At 54.5% G+C, this 22,843-nt stretch overlaps 1 protein-coding gene across 1 annotated transcript in view; it reads right to left on the reverse strand.

The window, feature by feature from the left end:
• The window catches only part of LOC139386408 (centrosomal protein of 192 kDa-like), an 84,776-nt gene that overhangs the window by 42,141 nt on the left and 19,792 nt on the right, over positions 1 to 22,843 (reverse strand). The window contains exons 7-19 of the mRNA XM_071131984.1: positions 21,594 to 21,709; positions 19,719 to 19,808; positions 12,799 to 12,951; positions 12,407 to 12,548; positions 10,941 to 11,233; positions 10,518 to 10,667; positions 8,014 to 8,266; positions 6,346 to 6,489; positions 4,466 to 4,755; positions 3,988 to 4,129; positions 1,961 to 2,293; positions 743 to 1,813; positions 17 to 143 (exon numbers count right to left, since the gene is read on the reverse strand). Of these exons, the coding sequence (XP_070988085.1) occupies positions 17 to 143; positions 743 to 1,813; positions 1,961 to 2,293; positions 3,988 to 4,129; positions 4,466 to 4,755; positions 6,346 to 6,489; positions 8,014 to 8,266; positions 10,518 to 10,667; positions 10,941 to 11,233; positions 12,407 to 12,548; positions 12,799 to 12,951; positions 19,719 to 19,808; positions 21,594 to 21,709 (3,304 nt within the window). The remainder of the gene's footprint in view (positions 1 to 16; positions 144 to 742; positions 1,814 to 1,960; positions 2,294 to 3,987; positions 4,130 to 4,465; positions 4,756 to 6,345; positions 6,490 to 8,013; positions 8,267 to 10,517; positions 10,668 to 10,940; positions 11,234 to 12,406; positions 12,549 to 12,798; positions 12,952 to 19,718; positions 19,809 to 21,593; positions 21,710 to 22,843) is intronic.

The following is a 22,843-nucleotide window of genomic DNA, read 5'->3' on the forward strand; positions in this document are numbered from 1 at the left end:
TGAAGCAGCCGTGTACCCTTCTTGGCTGGGAAAGGAGGTCTGTGAGGGGGAGGAGTGGGTGAGAGGAGAGGTGGAGGGTCTGAAGGTGCACTGGTTCTGCTCTGGTCCTCCGGCATGATGCACAGGAGTACCTGGAGACACATCTACAGAGAACAACACATTACTATCATCACCTGACCAGGACATTAATACAATCTAACCAGAGAACATCACCTGACCAGGACATTAATACAATCTAACCAGAGAACAACACCTGACCAGGACATTAATACAACACATTACTATCATCACCTGACCAGGACATTAATACAATCTAACCAGAGAACACCACCTGACCAGGACATTAATACAATCTAACCAGAGAACAACACCTGACCAGGACATTAATACAATCTAACCAGAGAACAACACCTGACCAGGACATTAATACAATCTAACCAGAGAACAACACCTGACCAGGACATTAATACAATCTAACCAGAGAACAACATCTGACCAGGACATTAATACACTCCTTAGCCAATTAACTAAATCCTCCTTTATCATTATCTGCAGAACACAAGACCAGGAAATCACCTCAAATAAACTATAATCAACATTGAAAAACCAGATGTCCCAATCTGGCCGGAAGGACCAGGAAAAGAATGGGATCGAAACGAAGCTAAGCTTAACAAACATGTTAATTCCTCTCTTAAATGAGTTGAAGAGCTGAATAAGGTTGTTGACTGGACCAGAGACTGACCGTACGTCCTGTGTGCAGCAGCAGGCTGGGGGCTGTGACACGAGGAAGTAAAACCAACATGTTTGGCCACAGTGTTGGGAGGAGCTTCTCCAACACTCTTCTCCAGGCCACAGGGTTTATCCTGCTGGGTTGTACTGCTCCCTGTAGTGTGGGTCTTCACTGTGCTCCTCCTGGTTCTCTGGGAGGGGGATGTGATGTCTCTGAGGGACAGCGGCCCTGACAGACCCTTCCTCAGACCAGGGGAGGTCTTAGGGCCTGGGGCAGGAGATGTGGAGGGGTCCTCTACCTTCTGGGCTGGGGTGTTGTTGGGTGTTGGACGGACTACTCCTAGTTCAGGCCCACAACTCTCTGTGTTGCTCCTGCTCAGTACACCAGCTGGCTGGGGCTCACTGTTATTCCCTACAGCCTTCCTGTTAGCAGCTGGTTTGGCTGGGGAGATGGTGGTTGAGGAGAACTGACCAGAGCCCACAGACTTCCTCCCTGGTTTACCAGAGGCTGTAGGGATGGAACTGGCCCTGGGACGGGGGATGGAACTCCTCCTCGCCTCCGTCTTGTTAGCTGGGCCTAGTCCACTCTGACCAGAACCTGGATGTAGCCCAGCAGAGACTGGACGGGTCATAGCAGCAGGGTAACCTTGTGTCAAACCTGCCTTAGCCTCTACGCCAGAGGAGATATCTCCCTTGGTGCTAGCCTGGTATTTGGTAGCCTGGTGTTGATAACCCGAGCTCTCGTTCTCCACAGTAACAACAAGTGATGCAGCCTGGGACTTCCTGTGGGAGGAGTTGAGGCTGTCAGCCCAGCTGAGGAAGTCAAAAGTGTAGTGGGAGGAGCCTGACTGGTCGCTGTCGCTGCTGGTGGATACCTCGGTCTGCTTCAGGTACTTTTCAATGTCGAAGGCACTCAGGTCCCCGGCACTCTGGCTCCTCTGTAGAGTCTCCAGCAGGTCCCCGGCACACTGGCTCCTCTGTAGAGTCTCCAGCAGGATTCTCTGGTCCAGTTGAACCTGGTTAGGGCTGGGCTGGTCCAGTTGAACCTGGTTAGGGCTGGGTGTTTGCTCTTCCAGGACAGAGGCTGGGAAACAGAATCAAATCTCCTTTACATTATTCATGACCTGGTGAAGTGGTGCTGACATCACCTTCCAACAAACACAACAGACACACAGAAGTAAAGAGTAACATGTCAGATGTGTTATATGTGTTAGATATGAATATGGGGTACCTGGCGGTGGACTCGACACACCTTTCTGGTGTTGCCTCTGTACCCTACTCCTCTTTGACAGCTCCATGATCATGGCAGCCAGCTGGGAGGGCTCGGAGGAGATGGAGGCATCTGCGATGGCCGAGGCAATGGTGCTGATAGACAACATGAGGTTAGATTGGTCTGTGCCGGGGCTGGGGCCCAGGCTGCCGGGGGAGGCTGAGGGAAGGGTCTGGCTGGGGGAGAGCAGGGCCTCAGGGAGGGGGGAAGAGGCTGATTCACAAGGCTCTGGCTCGTCATCTCCTGTAGGTGATACCCTGTCTGGATCTGCCTCCACAGTCTTGTCCAAGTCCTCTACAAAAACAACACATTGGAAGTATCAGTCACCATGCGTGATACTCTGAATATGACTGATGAGTTTAAAATGAGGACTGTGATCAAGTAAGAAAAATTATGCCAAACCAAGTCAGAATGTACTGGCCTGGCCTCACAGTGAGAATCAGGAATAAGTGTCTTACTGCCTGGCCTGGCCGGCCTCACAGTGGGAATCAGGAATAAGTGTCTTACTGCCTGGCCGGCCTCAAAGTGGGAATCAGGAATACGTGTCTTACTGCCTGGCCTGGCCGGCCTCACAGTGGGAATCAGGAATAAGTGTCTTACTGCCTGGCCTCACAGTGAGAATCAGGAATAAGTGTCTTACTGCCTGGCCTGGCCGGCCTCACAGTGGGAATCAGGAATAAGTGTCTTACTGCCTGGCCGGCCTCACAGTGGGAATCAGGAATAAGTGTCTTACTGCCTGGCCGGCCTCACAGTGGGAATCAGCAATAAGTGTCTTACCGGCTGGCCTGGCCGGCCTAACAGTGGGAATCAGGAATAAGTGTCTTACTGCCTGGCCTGGCCGGCCTCACAGTGGGAATCAGGAATAAGTGTCTTACTGCCTGGCCGGCCTCACAGTGGGAATCAGGAATAAGTGTCTTACTGCCTGGCCTCACAGTGGGAATCAGGAATAAGTGTCTTACCGGCTGGCCTGGCCGGCCTCACAGTGGGAATCAGGAATAAGTGTCTTACCGGCTGGCCTGGCCGGCCTCACAGTGGGAATCAGGAATAAGTGTCTTACTGCCTGGCCTGGCCGGCCTCACAGTGGGAATCAGGAATAAGTGTCTTACTGCCTGGCCTGGCCGGCCTCACAGTGGGAATCAGGAATAAGTGTCTTACCGCCTGGCCTGGCCGGCCTCACAGTGGGAATCAGGAATAAGTGTCTTACCGGCTGGCCTGGCCGGCCTCACAGTGGGAATCAGGAATAAGTGTCTTACTGCCTGGCCTGGCCGGCCTCACAGTGGGAATCAGGAATAAGTGTCTTACTGCCTGGCCTGGCCGGCCTCACAGTGGGAATCAGGAATAAGTGTCTTACTGCCTGGCCTGGCCGGCCTCACAGTGGGAATCAGGAATAAGTGTCTTACTGCCTGGCCTGGCCGGCCTCACAGTGGGAATCAGGAATAAGTGTCTTACTGCCTGGCCTGGCCGGCCTCACAGTGGGAATCAGGAATAAGTGTCTTACTGCCTGGCCTGGCCGGCCTCACAGTGGGAATCAGGAATAAGTGTCTTACTGCCTGGCCTGGCCGGCCTCACAGTGGGAATCAGGAATAAGTGTCTTACTGCCTGGCCTGGCCGGCCTCACAGTGGGAATCAGGAATAAGTGTCTTACTGCCTGGCCTGGCCGGCCTCACAGTGGGAATCAGGAATAAGTGTCTTACTGCCTGGCCTGGCCGGCCTCACAGTGGGAATCAGGAATAAGTGTCTTACTGGCTGGCTGGCCTCACAGTGGGAATCAGGAATAAGTGTCTTACTGGCTGGCTGGCCTCACAGTGGGGATCAGGAATACGTGTCTTACCAGCTGGCCTGGCCGGCCTCACAGTGAGAATCAGGAATAAGTGTCTTACTGGCTGGCCTCACAGTGGGGATCAGGAATACGTGTCTTACCGGCTGGCCTGGCCGGCCTCACAGTGAGAATCAGGAATAAGTGTCTGGGACGTCCAGACGGTACGTACCCGTGTTCATGGTTTGGTCGTGGTCAGTGTGTGTGAGGGTGTCGTTGTGGACCGAGCTGTCCTGAGAGAGGAAGTCTGATGGTTGAATCAGAGGAAACGGTTCCCTCTTCTCTGGAGAGGTGATGACGTACCCAAACGACGGCTGGAGAGAAGATACAACAACAAACTGGTCAAGTCAGAAGGGTGATGGGGAAAAAAATCACAGGCTTAAACCCTCCGTGGTAGTCTCAAACATGGCTTCCCTTCTATCCCCTATGCACCGCAGGCAGGTTTCCCGGACTGAGACGAAGCCTTGTGTTCCTGAACTAAAAGGACACCAACCCTAAGAGACTACGTGAATAGTGAAAGAGTAGAGCAGTGGTCTGCAGAGCGGCGGCCTGCAGAGCGGCGGCCTGCAGAGCGGGGGCCTGCAGAGCGGGGGCCTGCAGAGCGGGGGCCTGCAGAGCGGCATCAACAGGACATTGAACAAGTCCCATACCCGTTTGACTGTATCGTCCTCCCGGTCCTCCCCTAGACAGCCCAGGGCCTCAGAGCGCTGCTGGAAGAAGGTCCCTAGAGACAGACGGAGGTAGCTCTGGTTCCCTCTGTCCAGCTCCTGGGACACCTGGCTGGCCCGCATCAGGATGTGGCTGCTGGCTGGGAGTCTCCAGGAAGTGTCAGATAGGAGACCTGGACTGGTGGAGGCAGGCTCCATCACCTCCTCTTGCATGAACTGGTTCTCCTTCTCAAACTCCTTCTGGTCTTCTATGATCTTCTCTATGGCGTTACCTGGAACACAAAACAGGACAACTCCAGCACACTGCTGATCTGTCTATGGCGTTACCTGGAACACAAAACAGGACAACTCCAGCACACTGCTGATCTGTCTATGGCGTTACCTGGAACACAAAACAGGACAACTCCAGCACACTGCTGATCTGTCTATGGCGTTACCTGGAACACAAAACAGGACAACTCCAGCACACTGCTGATCTGTCTATGGCGTTACCTGGAACACAAAACAGGACAACTCCAGCACACTGCTGATCTGTCTATGGCGTTACCTGGAACACAAAACAGGACAACTCCAGCACACTGCTGATCTGTCTATGGCGTTACCTGGAACACAAAACAGGACAACTCCAGCACACTGCTGATCTGTCTATGGCGTTACCTGGAACACAAAACAGGACAACTCCAGCACACTGCTGATCTGTCTATGGCGTTACCTGGAACACAAAACAGGACAACTCCAGCACACTGCTGATCTGGACTCTTCCCAACACTGATTGAAGCAATAAGTCACGCGAGGCAGTGCTGTATGGTGAATACAGTCCCTGGTAAATGGGGTTCGGCCCGTCACAACAGCGTAGGGCCAGTCAACCCATTTACCCGGGGTTCGGCCCGTCAACCCATTTACCCGGGGTTCGGCCCATCACAACAGCAACATGATATTCTGACGAGGCACAGTGATCATTTGGGACAGCAACATGATATTCTGACGAGGCACAGCAACATGATATTCTGACGAGGCACGGTGATAATTTGGGACAGCAAGATGATATTCTGACGAGGCACAGCAACATGATATTCTGACGAGGCACAGCAACATGATATTCTGATGAGGCACGGTGATCATTTGGGACAGCAACATGATATTCTGATGAGGCACGGTGATCATTTGGGACAGCAGCATGATATTCTGATGAGGCACGGTGATCATTTGGGACAGCAACATGATATTCTGACGAGGCACAGCAACATGATATTCTGACGAGGCACAGCAACATGATATTCTGATGAGGCACGGTGATCATTTGGGACAGCAACATGATATTCTGATGAGGCACGGTGATCATTTGGGACAGCAACATGATATTCTGACGAGGCACAGCAACATGATATTCTGACGAGGCACGGTGATAATTTGGGACAGCAACATGATATTCTGACGAGGCACGGTGATCATTTGGGACAGCAACATGATATTCTGACGAGGCACAGCAACATGATATTCTGACGAGGCACGGTGATAATTTGGGACAGCAACATGATATTCTGACGAGGCACGGTGATCATTTGGGACAGCAACATGATATTCTGATGAGGCACAGTGATCATTTGGGACAGCAACATGATATTCTGACGAGGCACGGTGATCATTTTCAGATGGAACCTAACGGCCAATAGAGCACGGTTTGGAACGCTGTTCGTTCAATCAGCATTCAGGATCCAAACAAGCAGTTTTAATAATGGATCTTTGGTACCAACGTTACGGTGCGGAACACCAACCCCTAGTTAGAACCAAAATAACAATCCACAAATCCCTATTTCCATGTACAGCTAAAAGAACAGTTTGACAATAGCCCCTCTACTTACTGCCTGGAACGAAGTCCTCAGCCTGGAACTGGTCTGCTACCTCCGGCAGCTGGTTTCCATCCACCTCCTTCTCAAAGGACGAGTAGTAAGCCAGATCAGTCACCCACTTCCCCTCCTCGTTCTGGTAGACCACACTGTGAGAGGCTGGAACACAGACACACACACAGGGAGGACAATGAACCACACAGACCTTGTTCTGGTAGACCACACTGTGAGAGGTTAGAACACAGACACACACACAGGGAGGACAATGAACCACACAGACCTGATGGAGACCCTGTTCTATAAACCAGGGTACCAGTGAGGATTTACTACAGCTGGACAACTTGGTACAGCTGTTAAGTCATTAACAATAAAAATCAGACAATTGTTTTCAAGTCATTAAGATGGTTGGATCATAGCGATATTCAATCAAATTCACCCGTTGATTTAAAACCTGTTTCACCCTGTATCGTGGTTGGTGTCTTGACGGATCGGTCCAAAATCAAGTCACAAAACATTTATTTTCTGTCCATGAATTTATAGCAGTGTAAGTTGTTACATCATATATTAACCATGACCCCTGTAAGGATCCTGGGTCTAGTTGTTACATCATATATTAAATCATGACCCCTGTAAGGATCCTGGGTCTAGTTGTTACATCAGATATTAAACATGACCCCTGTAAGGATCCTGGGTCTAGTTGTTACATCAGATATTAAACATGACCCCTGTAAGGATCCTGGGTCTAGTTGTTACATCAGATATTAAACATGACCCCTGTAAGGATCCTGGGTCTAGTTGTTACATCAGATATTAAACATGACCCCTGTAAGGATCCTGGGTCTAGTTGTTACATCATATATTAAACATGACCCCTGTAAGGATCCTGGGTCTAGTTGTTACATCAGATATTAAACATGACCCCTGTAAGGATCCTGGGTCTAGTTGTCAGACAGTAGTTGAATAGAGAGCTCAGAAATGCAGTGTAGCATTTAGTGTCTCCTTATGTTACGGGGTGAAAACACTTCTCCTGGGCTCACAAATCCCCAAAATGTAACACACAAATCCCCAAAATGTAACACACAAATCCCCAAAATGTAAACGATTGCAAAATCAAGTGCTTCTAACCGAAAGAGTCACCTTACGTTGATACTTAAAAACCTAAATCTATACCGCCATTAACGTGGTTCTTCAATGATTATGCATAATACTTGATGGATGCTAATCTGGTGTTAAGCTGTTTATTTACACATCATCATCATCTGATCCAGGAAGGAACTGGATGACAGTGGAGTGAGTCCCAGTGGGTCCCACCCGGGGTGGCAGCTGACGGGGTCCGACCGGGGGCACCACACAGGGAGCCGTTGGCACCGGGGACGGGGCACCACACAGGGAGCCGTTAGCACCGGGACACACCACACAGGGAGCCGTTAGCACCGGGACACACCACACAGGGAGCCGTTAGCACCGGGACACACCACACAGGGAGCCGTTAGCACCGGGACATACCACACAGGGAGCCGTTAGCACCGGGACACACCACACAGGGAGCCGTTTGTACAGGGGACACGACACAGGGAGCAGTTTGTACCGGGGACACGACACAGGGAGCAGTTTGTACCGGGGACACGACACAGGGAGCAGTTTGTACTGGGGACACTACATGGGGAACCGTTTGGGACTTACCCGGTTGGAAGTCCAGGTTATCAGGACAGTGGTTCCAGTCGCTGTCAGAGTGAGAGGAGTCCTCCTGTTGGAAGCTCTGAGAGAGGTACTTTGCTTCCAGAGAGATGTAGAGGAGATCCTTCTCACCCTGACTCATGTCTGACAGGCCAGGAGGACCAGGAGGTGCAGAGGAGTCCCCACATGGACCTCCTCTTGGCCCCAGGGCAGCAGGCCTCCCCCTCCCCTCCTCCTCATCACTAAGCGAAGGAAGCACCTGGTACAGAAGGAGAAAACTCACTAACACTGTATAATTGTGTACCTTTACCTTAATTTAACTAGGAGATTCTTGAAATGTTTAACCCCGAGGGGCAGCATGTCCTAAATGTATTGGTTAACCCCGAGGGGCAGCATGTCCTACATGTATTGGTTAACCCCAAGGGGCAGCATGTCCTAAATGTATTGGTTAACCCCGAGGGGCAGCATGTCCTAAATGTATTGGTTAACCTCGAGGGGCAGCATGTCCTAAATGTATTGGTTAACCTCGAGGGGCAGCATGTCCTAAATGTAATGTTTAACCCCGAGGGGCAGCATGTCCTTTAACCCCGAGGGGCAGCATGTCCTAAATGTATTGGTTAACCTTGAGGGGCAGCATGTCCTAAATGTATTGGTTAACCTCGAGGGGCAGCATGTCCTTTAACCCCGAGGGGCAGCATGTCCTAAATGTATTGGTTGACCCGAGGGGCAGCATGTCCTAAATGTATTGGTTAACCCCGAGGGGCAGCATGTCCTTTAACCCCGAGGGGCAGCATGTCCTAAATGTATTGGTTAACCTCGAGGGGCAGCATGTCCTAAATTTATTGGTTAACCCCGAGGGGCAGCATGTCCTTTAACCCCGAGGGGCAGCATGTCCTAAATGTATTGGTTGACCCGAGGGGCAGCATGTCCTAAATGTATTGGTTAACCCCGAGGGGCAGCATGTACTTTAACCCCGAGGGGCAGCATGTCCTAAATGTATTGGTTGACCCGAGGGGCAGCATGTCCTAAATGTATTGGTTGACCCGAGGGGCAGCATGTCCTAAATGTATTGGTTGACCCCGAGGGGCAGCATGTCCTAAATGTATTGGTTGACCCTGAGGGGCAGCATGTCCTAAATGTATTGGTTGACCCCGAGGGGCAGCATGTCCTAAATGTATTGGTTAACCCCGAGGGGCAGCATGTCCTAAATGTATTGGTTGACCCCGAGGGGCAGCATGTCCTAAATGTATTGGTTAACCGCGAGGGGCAGCATGTCCTAAATGTATTGGTTAACCGCGAGGGGCAGCATGTCCTAAATGTATTGGTTGACCCCGAGGGGCAGCATGTCCTAAATGTATTGGTTAACCCCAAGGGGCAGCATGTCCTAAATGTAATGTTTAACCCCGAGGGGCAGCATGTCCTTTAACCCCGAGGGGCAGCATGTCCTACATGTATTGGTTAACCGCGAGGGGCAACATGTCCTAAATGTAATGTTTAACCCCGAGGGGCAGCATGTCCTTTAACCCCGAGGGGCAGCATGTCCTACATGTATTGGTTAACCGCGAGGGGCAACATGTCCTAAATGTAATGTTTAACCCCGAGGGGCAGCATGTCCTTTAACCCCGAGGGGCAGCATGTCCTACATGTATTGGTTAACCCCAAGGGGCAGCATGTCCTAAATGTAATGTTTAACCCCGAGGGGCAGCATGTCCTAAATGTATTGGTTAACCCCAAGGGGCAGCATGTCCTAAATGTAATGTTTAACCCCGAGGGGCAGCATGTCCTTTAACCCCGAGGGGCAGCATGTCCTACATGTATTGGTTAACCGCGAGGGGCAACATGTCCTAAATGTAATGTTTAACCCCGAGGGGCAGCATGTCCTTTAACCCCGAGGGGCAGCATGTCCTACATGTATTGGTTAACCGCGAGGGGCAACATGTCCTAAATGTAATGTTTAACCCCGAGGGGCAGCATGTCCTTTAACCCCGAGGGGCAGCATGTCCTACATGTATTGGTTAACCGCGAGGGGCAGCATGTCCTAAATGTATTGGTTAACCCCGAGGGGCAGCATGTCCTAAATGTATTGGTTAACCCCAAGGGGCAGCATGTCCTAAATGTAATGTTTAACCCCGAGGGGCAGCATGTCCTTTAACCCCGAGGGGCAGCATGTCCTAAATGTATTGGTTGACCCCGAGGGACAGCATGTCCTAAATGTATTGGTTAACCCAGAGGGGCAGCATGTCCTAAATGTATTGGTTAACCCAGAGGGGCAGCATGTCCTAAATGTATTGGTTAACCTCGAGGGGCAGCATGTCCTAAATGTATTGGTTAACCTCGAGGGGCAGCATGTCCTAAATGTAATGTTTAACCCCGAGGGGCAGCATGTCCTTTAACCCCGAGGGGCAGCATGTCCTACATGTATTGGTTAACCGCGAGGGGCAGCATGTCCTAAATGTATTGGTTAACCGCGAGGGGCAGCATGTCCTACATGTAATGGTTTGTCAGTGTACCTGAGAGAGGTGGAAGCTGCTCTGTGTGGTCTGAAGGTGAGAGGTCATGTCCTGGGGTCTCCAGTGTCCAGCACCAGTCCTCAGATATATAGAATCCAAGACACCTTGACCCTCCCCTGCCACCGTAGACTCTGTACTGTCCATGGCATCCTGCAGAACCAAACCCCCCCACACACACACACATACATTAATGGAGGGGACAAGATTATCCAAGTGTCTGTTGTATGTAACAATATCAGTTCAGGTGACCGTATTATGTCCGGTAAATAGCACAGAACACGGGGTAGTGGGCAGCCAGGAGTTTTTCCTGACAGCGTGACCTGACCTGGAGGAACTCCTGGCCTCTTAGGTACAACTCCTGCCATGTACACAGTCTAGGTCCACACTGGTGTTGTAATGGAAAAAGGCCAACAGAAGACTCACCAGCGCCTCCTGTCTGTCTAAGGCCATACTCCAGTTGACAGGGGACATCCTCTGGGGCCCAGCGCTGGTCTCTCCAGTCCCCACCGGCCCCACACGGTCCCCCATCAGGCTGCCCCGGCTCAGCCCCAGTAGAGAGTGAGGGTCCTGGGCATTCTCTCCCGGCACGCTGGCCCCCAGGATCCCCAGCCCCCGCAGCACATCGTAGGTGGTCTGGGCCGAGGAGGAGGAGGGTAGAGTGGACACGCCATCGTTCCCTCCCTCCTCACTCCCACTGCTTCCGTCTCCTCCTCCTCCTGGCGAAGGACATACACGTCGATACAGAACATCCCAAACAACAATGGGTGACATGTCTGGTGAGTATCCACACCATGGAATAACTGGGACATTTTCAGCTTCTATGTACAGATCCTATGTACTATGTACAGATCCTTGTGACATTATGCTGAAACATGAGGTGATGGAGGAGGATGAATGGCACGACAACAGACCTCAGGATCTCATCACGGTATCTCTGTGCATTCATTATGCTGAAACATGAGGTGATGGCAGTGTATGTGGCACGACAACAGACCTCAGGATCTCATCACGGTATCTCTGTGCATTCGAATTGCCATCGATAAAATGCAATTGGTGTTTGTTGTCCGTAGTTTATGCCTGCCCATACCATAACCCCACCATGGGGCACTCTGTTCACAACGTTGACATCAGCAAACCGCTCGCCCACACAACGCCATACACGCTGTCTGAGGTTATGAGGCAAGTTGGACGAACAGTCAAATTCTCTAAAATGGCATTCGATGCAGCTTATGATAGAGAAATTAACTTTCAATTATCCGGCAACAGCTCGTGAAGATTTCTGCAGTCAGCATGCCAATTGTAACCTTCCTCAAAATTTGAGAGATCTGTGGCATTGTGTTGGGTGAGAACACTGCACATTTTAGAGTGGCCTTTTATTGTCCCCAGCACAAGGTGCACCTGTGTAATGGTCATGATGTTTAATCAGATTGTTGATACGCCACACCTGTCAGGTGGATGGATTATCTTGGTAAAGGAGAGATGCTCACTAACAGAGAATTAGAGAGAAATAAGCTTATTGTGAGTATGGAACATTTCTGGGATCTTTTATTTCAGCTCATGAAACACGGGACCAACACGTTCTATTTTTGTTCAGTGTATGTTACCTGTTACAGTGTTGATGACTTGGCCCTCTGCAGAGTATCTGTGTTCTAGCCAATCAGCCCCCCACACCCCCGAGCCAATCAGAGTATGTTACCTGTTACAGTGTTGATGACTTGGCCCTCTGCAGAGTATCTGTGTTCTAACCAATCAGCCCCCCACACCCCCGAGCCAATCAGAGTATGTTACCTGTTACAGTGTTGATGACTTGGCCCTCTGCAGAGTATCTGTGTTCTAACCAATCAGCCCCCCACACCCCCGAGCCGACGTAGCCAATCAGAGTATGTTACCTGTTACAGTGTTGATGACTTGGCCCTCCGCAGAGTATCTGTGTTCTAACCCAGGTAGAGGGTTACGACCAGAGTGAACTTCTTCGTCAGAGCTGCCTCCCTCCAGCCCAGGTCTGAAGCTGGGACGGTAGCTCTCCCCCACCTAACCCAGACAGACATAATGACCTCTGGTCTGACAGGCTAAAACAGGGCTGTGTTCAGTAGGACTATTTGGGAGAAAACATTTTGAAAACCAAACGCTACATCAACTTATCAAATACTGATTTGGTTGAAAATGATTCGTACATTCTGTTTGTAACGTTGTTCAGCTTTGTGTTTCCTACTGAAAACCACAAAGGCCAACCAGAAGCAGTGAGATAGAGAAACAGACAGGGACAGAGACATTATCCTACCAGCTGTCGGGAGGTGCTGGACAGCAGGAGTCTGTGTCTGGTAGAAGTGTGTCTCCTAGCTGCCTCCAGCTCATCCTCAGTGTCCTCCTCATCACTGCCGGGACACGAGTCCATCCCTGTAGCAGCCAGCCGTACGTCAGGCATCTGGAAACCCTCATGACAGGACAAACAATCCAATCTTAGTGAAACCAGGCTGAAATAGAATACTAGTATACTGTTTAGTTTGTACAGGAAGATGAATAAAGAATACTAGTTGTGAACAAGATCCATAGCCTGGACAAGTGTATGACAGAGCTGCTCTTAGTCTCCATAGGCTGACAGAGCTGCTCTTAGTCTCCATAGGCTGACAGAGCTGCTCTTAGTCTCCATAGGCTGACAGAGCTGCTCTTAGTCTCCATAGGCTGACAGAGCTGCTCTTAGTCTCCATAGGCTGACAGAGCTGCTCTTAGTCTCCATAGGCTGACAGAGCTGCTCTTAGTCTCCATAGGCTGACAGAGCTGCTCTTAGTCTCCATAGGCTGACAGAGCTGCTCTTAGTCTCCATAGGCTGACAGAGCTGCTCTTAGTCTCCATAGGCTGACAGAGCTGCTCTTAGTCTCCATAGGCTGACAGAGCTGCTCTTAGTCTCCATAGGCTGACAGAGCTGCTCTTAGTCTCCATAGGCTGACAGAGCTGCTCTTAGTCTCCATAGGCTGACAGAGCTGCTCTTAGTCTTCATAAAAAACATTTCAATATACCAGTGTTTTCCACTACATTAAAAAAGCCAACCAGGCCCCGCCCGAGCCGGAGACGGAGCCAACCAGGCCTCCACCACCCCCGAACCAGAGACGGAGCCAACCAGGCCTCCACCACCCCCGAGCCAGAGACGGAGCCAACCAGGCCTCCACCACCCCCGAGCCAGAGACGGAGCCAACCAGGCCTCCACCACCCCCGAGCCAGAGACGGAGCCAACCAGGCCTCCACCACCCCCGAGCCAGAGACGGAGCCAACCAGGCCTCCACCACCCCCGAGCCAGAGACGGAGCCAACCAGGCCTCCACCACCCCCGAGCCAGAGACGGAGCCAACCAGGCCTCCACCACCCCCGAACCAGAGACGGAGCCAACCAGGCCTCCACCACCCCCGAGCCAGAGACGGAGCCAACCAGGCCTCCACCACCCCCGAGCCAGAGACGGAGCCAACCAGGCCTCCACCACCCCCGAGCCAGAGACGGAGCCAACCAGGCCTCCACCACCCCCGAACCAGGGACGGAGCCAACCAGGCCTCCACCACCCCCGAGCCAGAGACGGAGCCAACCAGGCCTCCACCACCCCCGAACCAGGGACGGAGCCAACCAGGCCTCCACCACCCCCGAGCCAGGGACGGAGCCAACCAGGCCTCCACCACCCCCGAGCCAGAGATGGAGCCAACCAGGCCTCCACCACCCCCGAACCAGGGACGGAGCCAACCAGGCCTCCACCACCCCCGAGCCAGAGACGGAGCCAAACAGGCCTCCACCACCCCCGAACCAGGGACGGAGCCAACCAGGCCTCCACCACCCCCGAGCCAGAGACGGAGCCAACCAGGCCTCCACCACCCCCGAGCCAGAGACGGAGCCAACCAGGCCCCCCACCCGAACCAGGGACGGAGCCAACCAGGCCTCCACCACCCCCGAACCAGGGACGGAGCCAACCAGGCCTCCACCACCCCCGAGCCAGAGACGGAGCCAACCAGGCCTCCACCACCCCCGAGCCAGAGACGGAGCCAACCAGGCCTCCACCACCCCCGAACCAGGGACGGAGCCAACCAGGCCTCCACCACCCCCGAGCCCGGGACGGAGCCCACCAGGCCTCCACCACCCCCGAACCAGGGACGGAGCCAACCAGGCCTCCACCACCCCCGAGCCAGAGACGGAGCCAACCAGGCCTCCACCACCCCCGAACCAGGGACGGAGGCAACCAGGCCTCCACCACCCCCGAGCCAGAGACGGAGCCAACCAGGCCTCCACCACCCCCGAACCAGGGACGGAGCCAACCAGGCCTCCACCACCCCCGAGCCAGAGACGGAGCCAAACAGGCCTCCACCACCCCCGAACCAGGGACGGAGCCAACCAGGCCTCCACCACCCCCGAGCCAGAGACGGAGCCAACCAGGCCTCCACCACCCCCGAGCCAGAGACGGAGCCAACCAGGCCCCCCACCCGAACCAGGGACGGAGCCAACCAGGCCTCCACCACCCCCGAGCCAGAGACGGAGCCAACCAGGCCTCCACCACCCCCGAACCAGGGACGGAGCCAACCAGGCCTCCACCACCCCCGAACCAGAGACGGAGCCAACCAGGCCTCCACCACCCCCAAGCCAGAGACGGAGCCAACCAGGCCTCCACCACCCCCGAGCCAGAGACGGAGCCAACCAAGCCTCCACCACCCCCGAACCAGAGACGGAGCCAACCAGGCCTCCACCACCCCCGAACCAGGGACGGAGCCAACCAGGCCTCCACCACCCCCGAGCCAGAGACGGAGCCAACCAGGCCTCCACCACCCCCGAACCAGGGACGGAGCCAACCAGGCCTCCACCACCCCCGAGCCAGAGACGGAGCCAACCAGGCCTCCACCACCCCCGAACCAGGGACGGAGCCAACCAGGCCTCCACCACCCCCGAGCCAGAGACGGAGCCAACCAGGCCTCCACCACCCCCGAACCAGGGACGGAGCCAACCAGGCCTCCACCACCCCCGAGCCAGAGACGGAGCCAACCAGGCCTCCACCACCCCCGAGCCAGAGACGGAGCCAACCAGGCCTCCACCACCCCCGAGCCAGAGACGGAGCCAACCAGGCCTCCACCACCCCCGAACCAGGGACGGAGCCAACCAGGCCTCCACCACCCCCGAGCCAGAGACGGAGCCAACCAGGCCTCCACCACCCCCGAACCAGGGACGGAGCCAACCAGGCCTCCACCACCCCCGAGCCAGAGACGGAGCCAACCAGGCCTCCACCACCCCCGAGCCAGGGACGGAGCCAACCAGGCCTCCACCACCCCCGAGCCAGAGACGGAGCCAACCAGGCCCCCCACCCGAACCAGGGACGGAGCCAACCAGGCCTCCACCACCCCCGAGCCAGAGACGGAGCCAACCAGGCCTCCACCACCCCCGAACCAGGGACGGAGCCAACCAGGCCTCCACCACCCCCGAGCCAGAGACGGAGCCAACCAGGCCTCCACCACCCCCGAGCCAGAGACGGAGCCAACCAGGCCTCCACCACCCCCGAGCCAGAGACGGAGCCAACCAGGCCTCCACCACCCCCGAACCAGAGACGGAGCCAACCAGGCCTCCACCACCCCCGAGCCAGAGACGGAGCCAACCAGGCCTCCACCACCCCCGAGCCAGAGACGGAGCCAACCAGGCCTCCACCACCCCCGAACCAGGGACGGAGCCAACCAGGCCTCCACCACCCCCGAGCCAGAGACGGAGCCAACCAGGCCTCCACCACCCCCGAGCCAGAGACGGAGCCAACCAGGCCTCCACCACCCCCGAACCAGGGACGGAGCCAACCAGGCCTCCACCACCCCCGAGCCAGAGACGGAGCCAACCAGGCCTCCACCACCCCCGAACCAGGGACGGAGCCAACCAGGCCTCCACCACCCCCGAGCCAGAGACGGAGCCAACCAGGCCTCCACCACCCCCGAACCAGGGACGGAGCCAACCAGGCCTCCACCACCCCCGAGCCAGAGACGGAGCCAACCAGGCCTCCACCACCCCCGAACCAGGGACGGAGCCAACCAGGCCTCCACCACCCCCGAGCCAGAGACGGAGCCAACCAGGCCCCCACCCGAACCAGGGACGGAGCCAACCAGGCCCCCACCACCCCCGAGCCAGAGACGTAGCCAACCAGCCCCCCACCACCCCCGAGCCAGAGACGGAGCCAACCAGCCCCCCACCACCCCCGAGCCAGAGACGGAGCCAACCAGGCCCCCCACCCGAACCAGGGACGGAGCCAACCAGGCCTCCACCACCCCCGAGCCAGAGACGGAGCCAACCAGGCCTCCACCACCCCCGAACCAGGGACGGAGCCAACCAGGCCTCCACCACCCCCGAGCCAGAGACGGAGCCAACCAGGCCCCCCACCCGAACCAGGGACGGAGCCAACCAGGCCTCCACCACCCCCGAGCCAGAGACGGAGCCAACCAGCCCCCCACCACCCCCGAGCCAGAGACGGAGCCAACCAGGCCTCCACCACCCCCGAGCCAGAGACGGAGCCAACCAGGCCTCCACCACCCCCGAACCAGGGACGGAGCCAACCAGGCCTCCACCACCCCCGAGCCAGAGACGGAGCCAACCAGGCCTCCACCACCCCCGAGCCAGAGACGGAGCCAACCAGGCCTCCACCACCCCGGAACCAGAGACGGAGCCAACCAGGCCTCCACCACCCCCGAGCCAGAGACGGAGCCAACCAGGCCTCCACCACCCCCGAGCCAGAGACGGAGCCAACCAGGCCTCCACCACCCCCGAACATGAGACGGAGCCAACCAGGCCTCCACCACCCCCGAGCCAGAGACGGAGCCAACCAGGCCTCCACCACCCCCGAACCAGGGACGGAGCCAACCAGGCCTCCACCACCCCCGAGCCAGAGACGGAGCCAACCAGGCCTCCACCACCCCCGAGCCAGAGACGGAGCCAACCAGGCCTCCACCACCCCCGAACCAGGGACGGAGCCAACCAGGCCTCCACCACCCCCGAGCCAGAGACGGAGCCAACCAGGCCTCCACCACCCCCGAACCAGGGACGGAGCCAACCAGGCCTCCACCACCCCCGAGCCAGAGACGGAGCCAACCAGGCCTCCACCACCCCCGAACCAGGGACGGAGCCAACCAGGCCTCCACCACCACCGAGCCAGAGACGGAGCCAACCAGGCCTCCACCACCCCCGAACCAGGGACGGAGCCAACCAGGCCTCCACCACCCCCGAGCCAGAGACGGAGCCAACCCGCCCCCCCACCCGAACCAGGGACGGAGCCAACCAGGCCTCCACCACCCCCGAGCCAGAGACGGAGCCAACCAGCCCCCCACCACCCCCGAGGAAGAGACGGAGCCAACCAGGCCCCCCACCCGAACCAGGGACGGAGCCAACCAGGCCCCCACCACCCCCAAGCCAGAGACGTAGCCAACCAGCCCCCCACCACCCCCGAGCCAGAGACGGAGCCAACCAGCCCCCCACCACCCCCGAGCCAGAGACGGAGCCAACCAGGCCCCCCACCCGAACCAGGGACGGAGCCAACCAGGCCCCCCACCCGAACCAGGGACGGAGCCAACCAGGCCGCCCCCACCCCCGAGCCAGAGACGGAGCCAACCAGGCCTCCACCACCCCCGAACCAGGGACGGAGCCAACCAGGCCTCCACCACCCCCGAGCCAGAGACGGAGCCAACCAGGCCCCCCACCCGAACCAGGGACGGAGCCAACCAGGCCTCCACCACCCCCGAGCCAGAGACGGAGCCAACCAGGCCCCCCACCCGAACCAGGGACGGAGCCAACCAGGCCTCCACCACCCCCGAGCCAGAGACGGAGCCAACCAGGCCCCCCACCCGAACCAGGGACGGAGCCAACCAGGCCTCCACCACCCCCGAGCCAGAGACGTAGCTAACCAGGCCCCCCACCCGAACCAGGGACGGAGCCAACCAGGCCTCCACCACCCCCGAGCCAGAGACGGAGCCAACCAGGCCCCCCACCCGAACCAGGGACGGAGCCAACCAGGCCTCCACCACCCCCGAGCCAGAGACGTAGCCAACCGGGCCCCGCCCAGCCAGAGACGTAGCCAACCGGCCCCGCCCAGCCAGAGTTGGTCGAAATTTGTGGAATCTGGGAAATCCTACTGCCTTGATTCCATCCAAAATACTAAATTCTTCAATACTTTATCGCTTTCACCTCAATCACAGCACAGTAAATAGCCTACTAAACTCCACACCTCATGTGCCAATAAAACCTATAAAGACGCTAAGAGGTGGGTTCCAACTCATCGTTACCACATTACATGAGACGTGGAAAGAAATGAGACCGCAACCCACAACGGCGCACACAAACTGGACGAGGGACACAATGCGTCAGGCGCCTGTCCTATCGACAGATCTCTAGAAGATTCTAATTGTTCATTCTAACGGGAGAGGGCTTGACGGACAAGCGAATTGAAACTTTTATAAAAAGTATCTCAGTTAATATGAGGTGGAAAACGTTACCGGCTGAAAATAACTGTAACTGGCTGATTAGTCGATGCTAAATGGGAGACACAGTCTGCCTGCCTGTCCGACTGACTGCCTGCCCGCCCGCCCGCCTGCCCGCCCGTCTGTAAAGTAATAAAAGTAATAGTGTCATGGAGGAGTTGTCCGACTGCCCGCCCGACTGCCCGTCCGACTGCCTGCCCGACTGCCTGTCCGACTGCCTGCCCGACTGCCTGCCCGACTGCCTGCCCGACTGCCTGCCCGACTGCCTGTCCGACTGCCTGCCTGCCCGACTGCCTGCCTGCCTGCCCGCCCGCCTGCCTGCCTGCCCGCCCGACTGCCTGCCCGCCCGCCTGTCCGTCTGTAAAGTAATAACAGTAATAGTGTCATGGAGGAGTTGTATCCACCTGATCATACTCCCCTGCCCGTCCGTCTGTAAAGTAATAACAGTAATAGTGTCATGGAGTAGTTGTATCCACTTGATCATACTCCCCTGCCTGTCCATCTGTAAAGTAATAGTGTCATGGAGTAGTTGTATCCACCTGATCATACTCCCCTGCCTGTCCATCTGTAAAGTAATAGTGTCATGGAGGAGTTGTATCCACCTGATCATACTCCCCTGCCTGTCCATCTGTAAAGTAATAGTGTCATGGAGGAGTTGTATCCACCTGATCATACTCCCCTGCCTGTCCATCTGTAAAGTAATAACAGTAATAGTGTCATGGAGGAGTTGTATCCACCTGATCATAGTCATCCAGGAACTGGTATCTGTTCTTCTGTGGTTCTGTAGAACCGGGCTGAGATGAATAGTCTTGGTTGGCTGGCTGGTTCTGAAAATCAATACAATATTATCATTAATGAAGAAACAGACAAATATAAAAATAAATAATAGATGTATCGAGACGAGAGAGGATTAGAAAGCAGGAAGAGAGGTTTAGAAAGCAGGAAGAGAGAGAGGATTAGAAAGCAGGAAGAGAGAGAGGATTAGAAAGCATGAAGAGAGAGAGGATTAGAAAGCATGAAGAGAGAGAGGATTAGAAAGCAGGAAGAGAGAGAGGATTAGAAAGCAGGAAGAGAGAGAGGATTAGAAAGCAGGAAGAGAGAGAGGATTAGAAAGCATGAAGAGAGAGAGGATTAGAAAGCAGGAAGAGAGAGAGGATTAGAAAGCAGGAAGAGAGAGAGGATTAGAAAGCAGGAAGAGAGAGAGGATTAGAAAGCATGAAGAGAGAGAGGATTAGAAAGCATGAAGAGAGAGAGGATTAGAAAGCAGGAAGAGAGAGAGGATTAGAAAGCAGGAAGAGAGAGAGGATTAGAAAGCAGGAAGAGAGAGAGGATTAGAAAGCAGGAAGAGAGAGAGGATTAGAAAGCAGGAAGAGAGAGAGGATTAGAAAGCAGGAAGAGAGAGAGGATTAGAAAGCAGGAAGAGAGAGAGGATTAGAAAGCAGGAAGAGAGAGAGGATTAGAAAGCAGGAAGAGAGAGAGGATTAGAAAGCAGGAAGAGAGAGAGGATTAGAAAGCAGGAAGAGAGAGAGGATTAGAAAGCAGGAAGAGAGAGAGGATTAGAAAGCAGGAAGAGAGAGAGGATTAGAAAGCATGAAGAGAGAGAGGATTAGAAAGCATGAAGAGAGAGAGGATTAGAAAGCATGAAGAGAGAGAGGATTAGAAAGCATGAAGAGAGAGAGGATTGGAAAGCATGAAGAGAGAGAGGATTAGAAAGCAGGAAGAGAGAGAGGATTAGAAAGCATGAAGAGAGAGAGGATTAGAAAGCAGGAAGAGAGAGAGGATTAGAAAGCATGAAGAGAGAGAGGATTAGAAAGCAGGAAGAGAGAGAGGATTAGAAAGCAGGAAGAGAGAGAGGATTAGAAAGCATGAAGAGAGAGAGGATTAGAAAGCAGGAAGAGAGAGAGGATTAGAAAGCAGGAAGAGAGAGAGGATTAGAAAGCATGAAGAGAGAGAGGATTAGAAAGCATGAAGAGAGAGAGGATTAGAAAGCAGGAAGAGAGAGAGGATTAGAAAGCAGGAAGAGAGAGAGGATTAGAAAGCAGGAAGAGAGAGAGGATTAGAAAGCAGGAAGAGAGAGAGGATTAGAAAGCAGGAAGAGAGAGAGGATTAGAAAGCAGGAAGAGAGAGAGGATTAGAAAGCAGGAAGAGAGAGAGGATTAGAAAGCAGGAAGAGAGAGAGGATTAGAAAGCAGGAAGAGAGAGGATTAGAAAGCAGGAAGAGAGAGAGGATTAGAAAGCAGGAAGAGAGAGAGGATTAGAAAGCAGGAAGAGAGAGAGGATTAGAAAGCATGAAGAGAGAGAGGATTAGAAAGCAGGAAGAGAGAGAGGATTAGAAAGCAGGAAGAGAGAGAGGATTAGAAAGCAGGAAGAGAGAGAGGATTAGAAAGCAGGAAGAGAGAGAGGATTAGAAAGCAGGAAGAGAGAGAGGATTAGAAAGCAGGAAGAGAGAGAGGATTAGAAAGCAGGAAGAGAGAGAGGATTAGAAAGCAGGAAGAGAGAGAGGATTATAAAGCAGGAAGAGAGAGAGGATTAGAAAGCAGGAAGAGAGAGAGGATTAGAAAGCATGAAGAGAGAGAGGATTAGAAAGCAGGAAGAGAGAGAGGTTGCCTTACAGCATCAGGTATCTCCTGTCCCTCCACCCGTCCTCTCTGCATGGCAGGGTTCACCAGCTGGTTTAAGTACAGGTCCAGATCTTCATCCTGCAGGTCGTTCACGTCGACATCGTCATCTGGGGATCAAACAGGCAAAGATCAATAATCAATAGAACGACAAACACAACACACAACTATAATCCCCACCAGAGAGGAGTTCAGACACAATACACAGCTATAACCCCCACCAGAGAGGAGTTCAGACACAATACACAGCTATAACCCCCACCAGAGAGGAGTTCAGACACAATACACAGCTATAACCCCCACCAGAGAGTAGAGGTGTTCAGACAACACACAGCTATAACCCCCACCAGAGAGGAGAGGTGTTCAGACACAACACACAGCTATAACCCCCACCAGAGAGGAGAGGTGTTCAGACAATACACAGCTATAACCCCCACCAGAGAGGAGTTCAGACACAACACACAGCTATAACCCCCACCAGAGAGGTGTTCGGACAACACACAGCTATAACCCCCAACAGAGAGGTGTTCAGACAACACACAGCTATAACCCCCACCAGAGAGGAGAGGTGTTCAGACACAATACACAGCTATAACCCCCACCAGAGAGGTGTTCAGACAACACACAGCTATAACCCCCAACAGAGAGGTGTTCAGACAACACACAGCTATAACCCCCACCAGAGAGGTGTTCAGACACAATACACAGCTATAACCCCCACCAGAGAGGAGAGGAGTTCAGACAATACACAGCTATAACCCCCACCAGAGAGGAGAGGTGTTCAGACACAACACACAGCTATAACCCCCACCAGAGAGGAGAGGAGTTCAGACAATACACAGCTATAACCCCCAACAGAGAGGAGAGGTGTTCAGACAACACACAGCTATAACCCCCACCAGAGAGGTGTTCAGACACAATACACAGCTATAACCCCCACCAGAGAGGAGTTCAGACACAATACACAGCTATAACCCCCACCAGAGAGGAGTTCAGACAACACACAGCTATAACCCCCACCAGAGAGGAGTTCAGACACAATACACAGCGATAATCCACACCAGAGAGGAGTTCAGACACAATACACAGCTATAACCCCCACCAGAGAGGAGTTCAGACAACACACAGCTATAACCCCCACCAGAGAGGTGTTCAGACAACACACAGCTATAACCCCGCCCAGAGAGGAGTTCAGACACAACACACAGCTATAATCCCCACCAGAGAGGAGTTCAGACACAATA

Source organism: Oncorhynchus clarkii, chromosome 3 (genome assembly GCF_045791955.1).
Source record: "Oncorhynchus clarkii lewisi isolate Uvic-CL-2024 chromosome 3, UVic_Ocla_1.0, whole genome shotgun sequence".
NCBI lineage: Eukaryota > Metazoa > Chordata > Actinopteri > Salmoniformes > Salmonidae > Oncorhynchus > Oncorhynchus clarkii.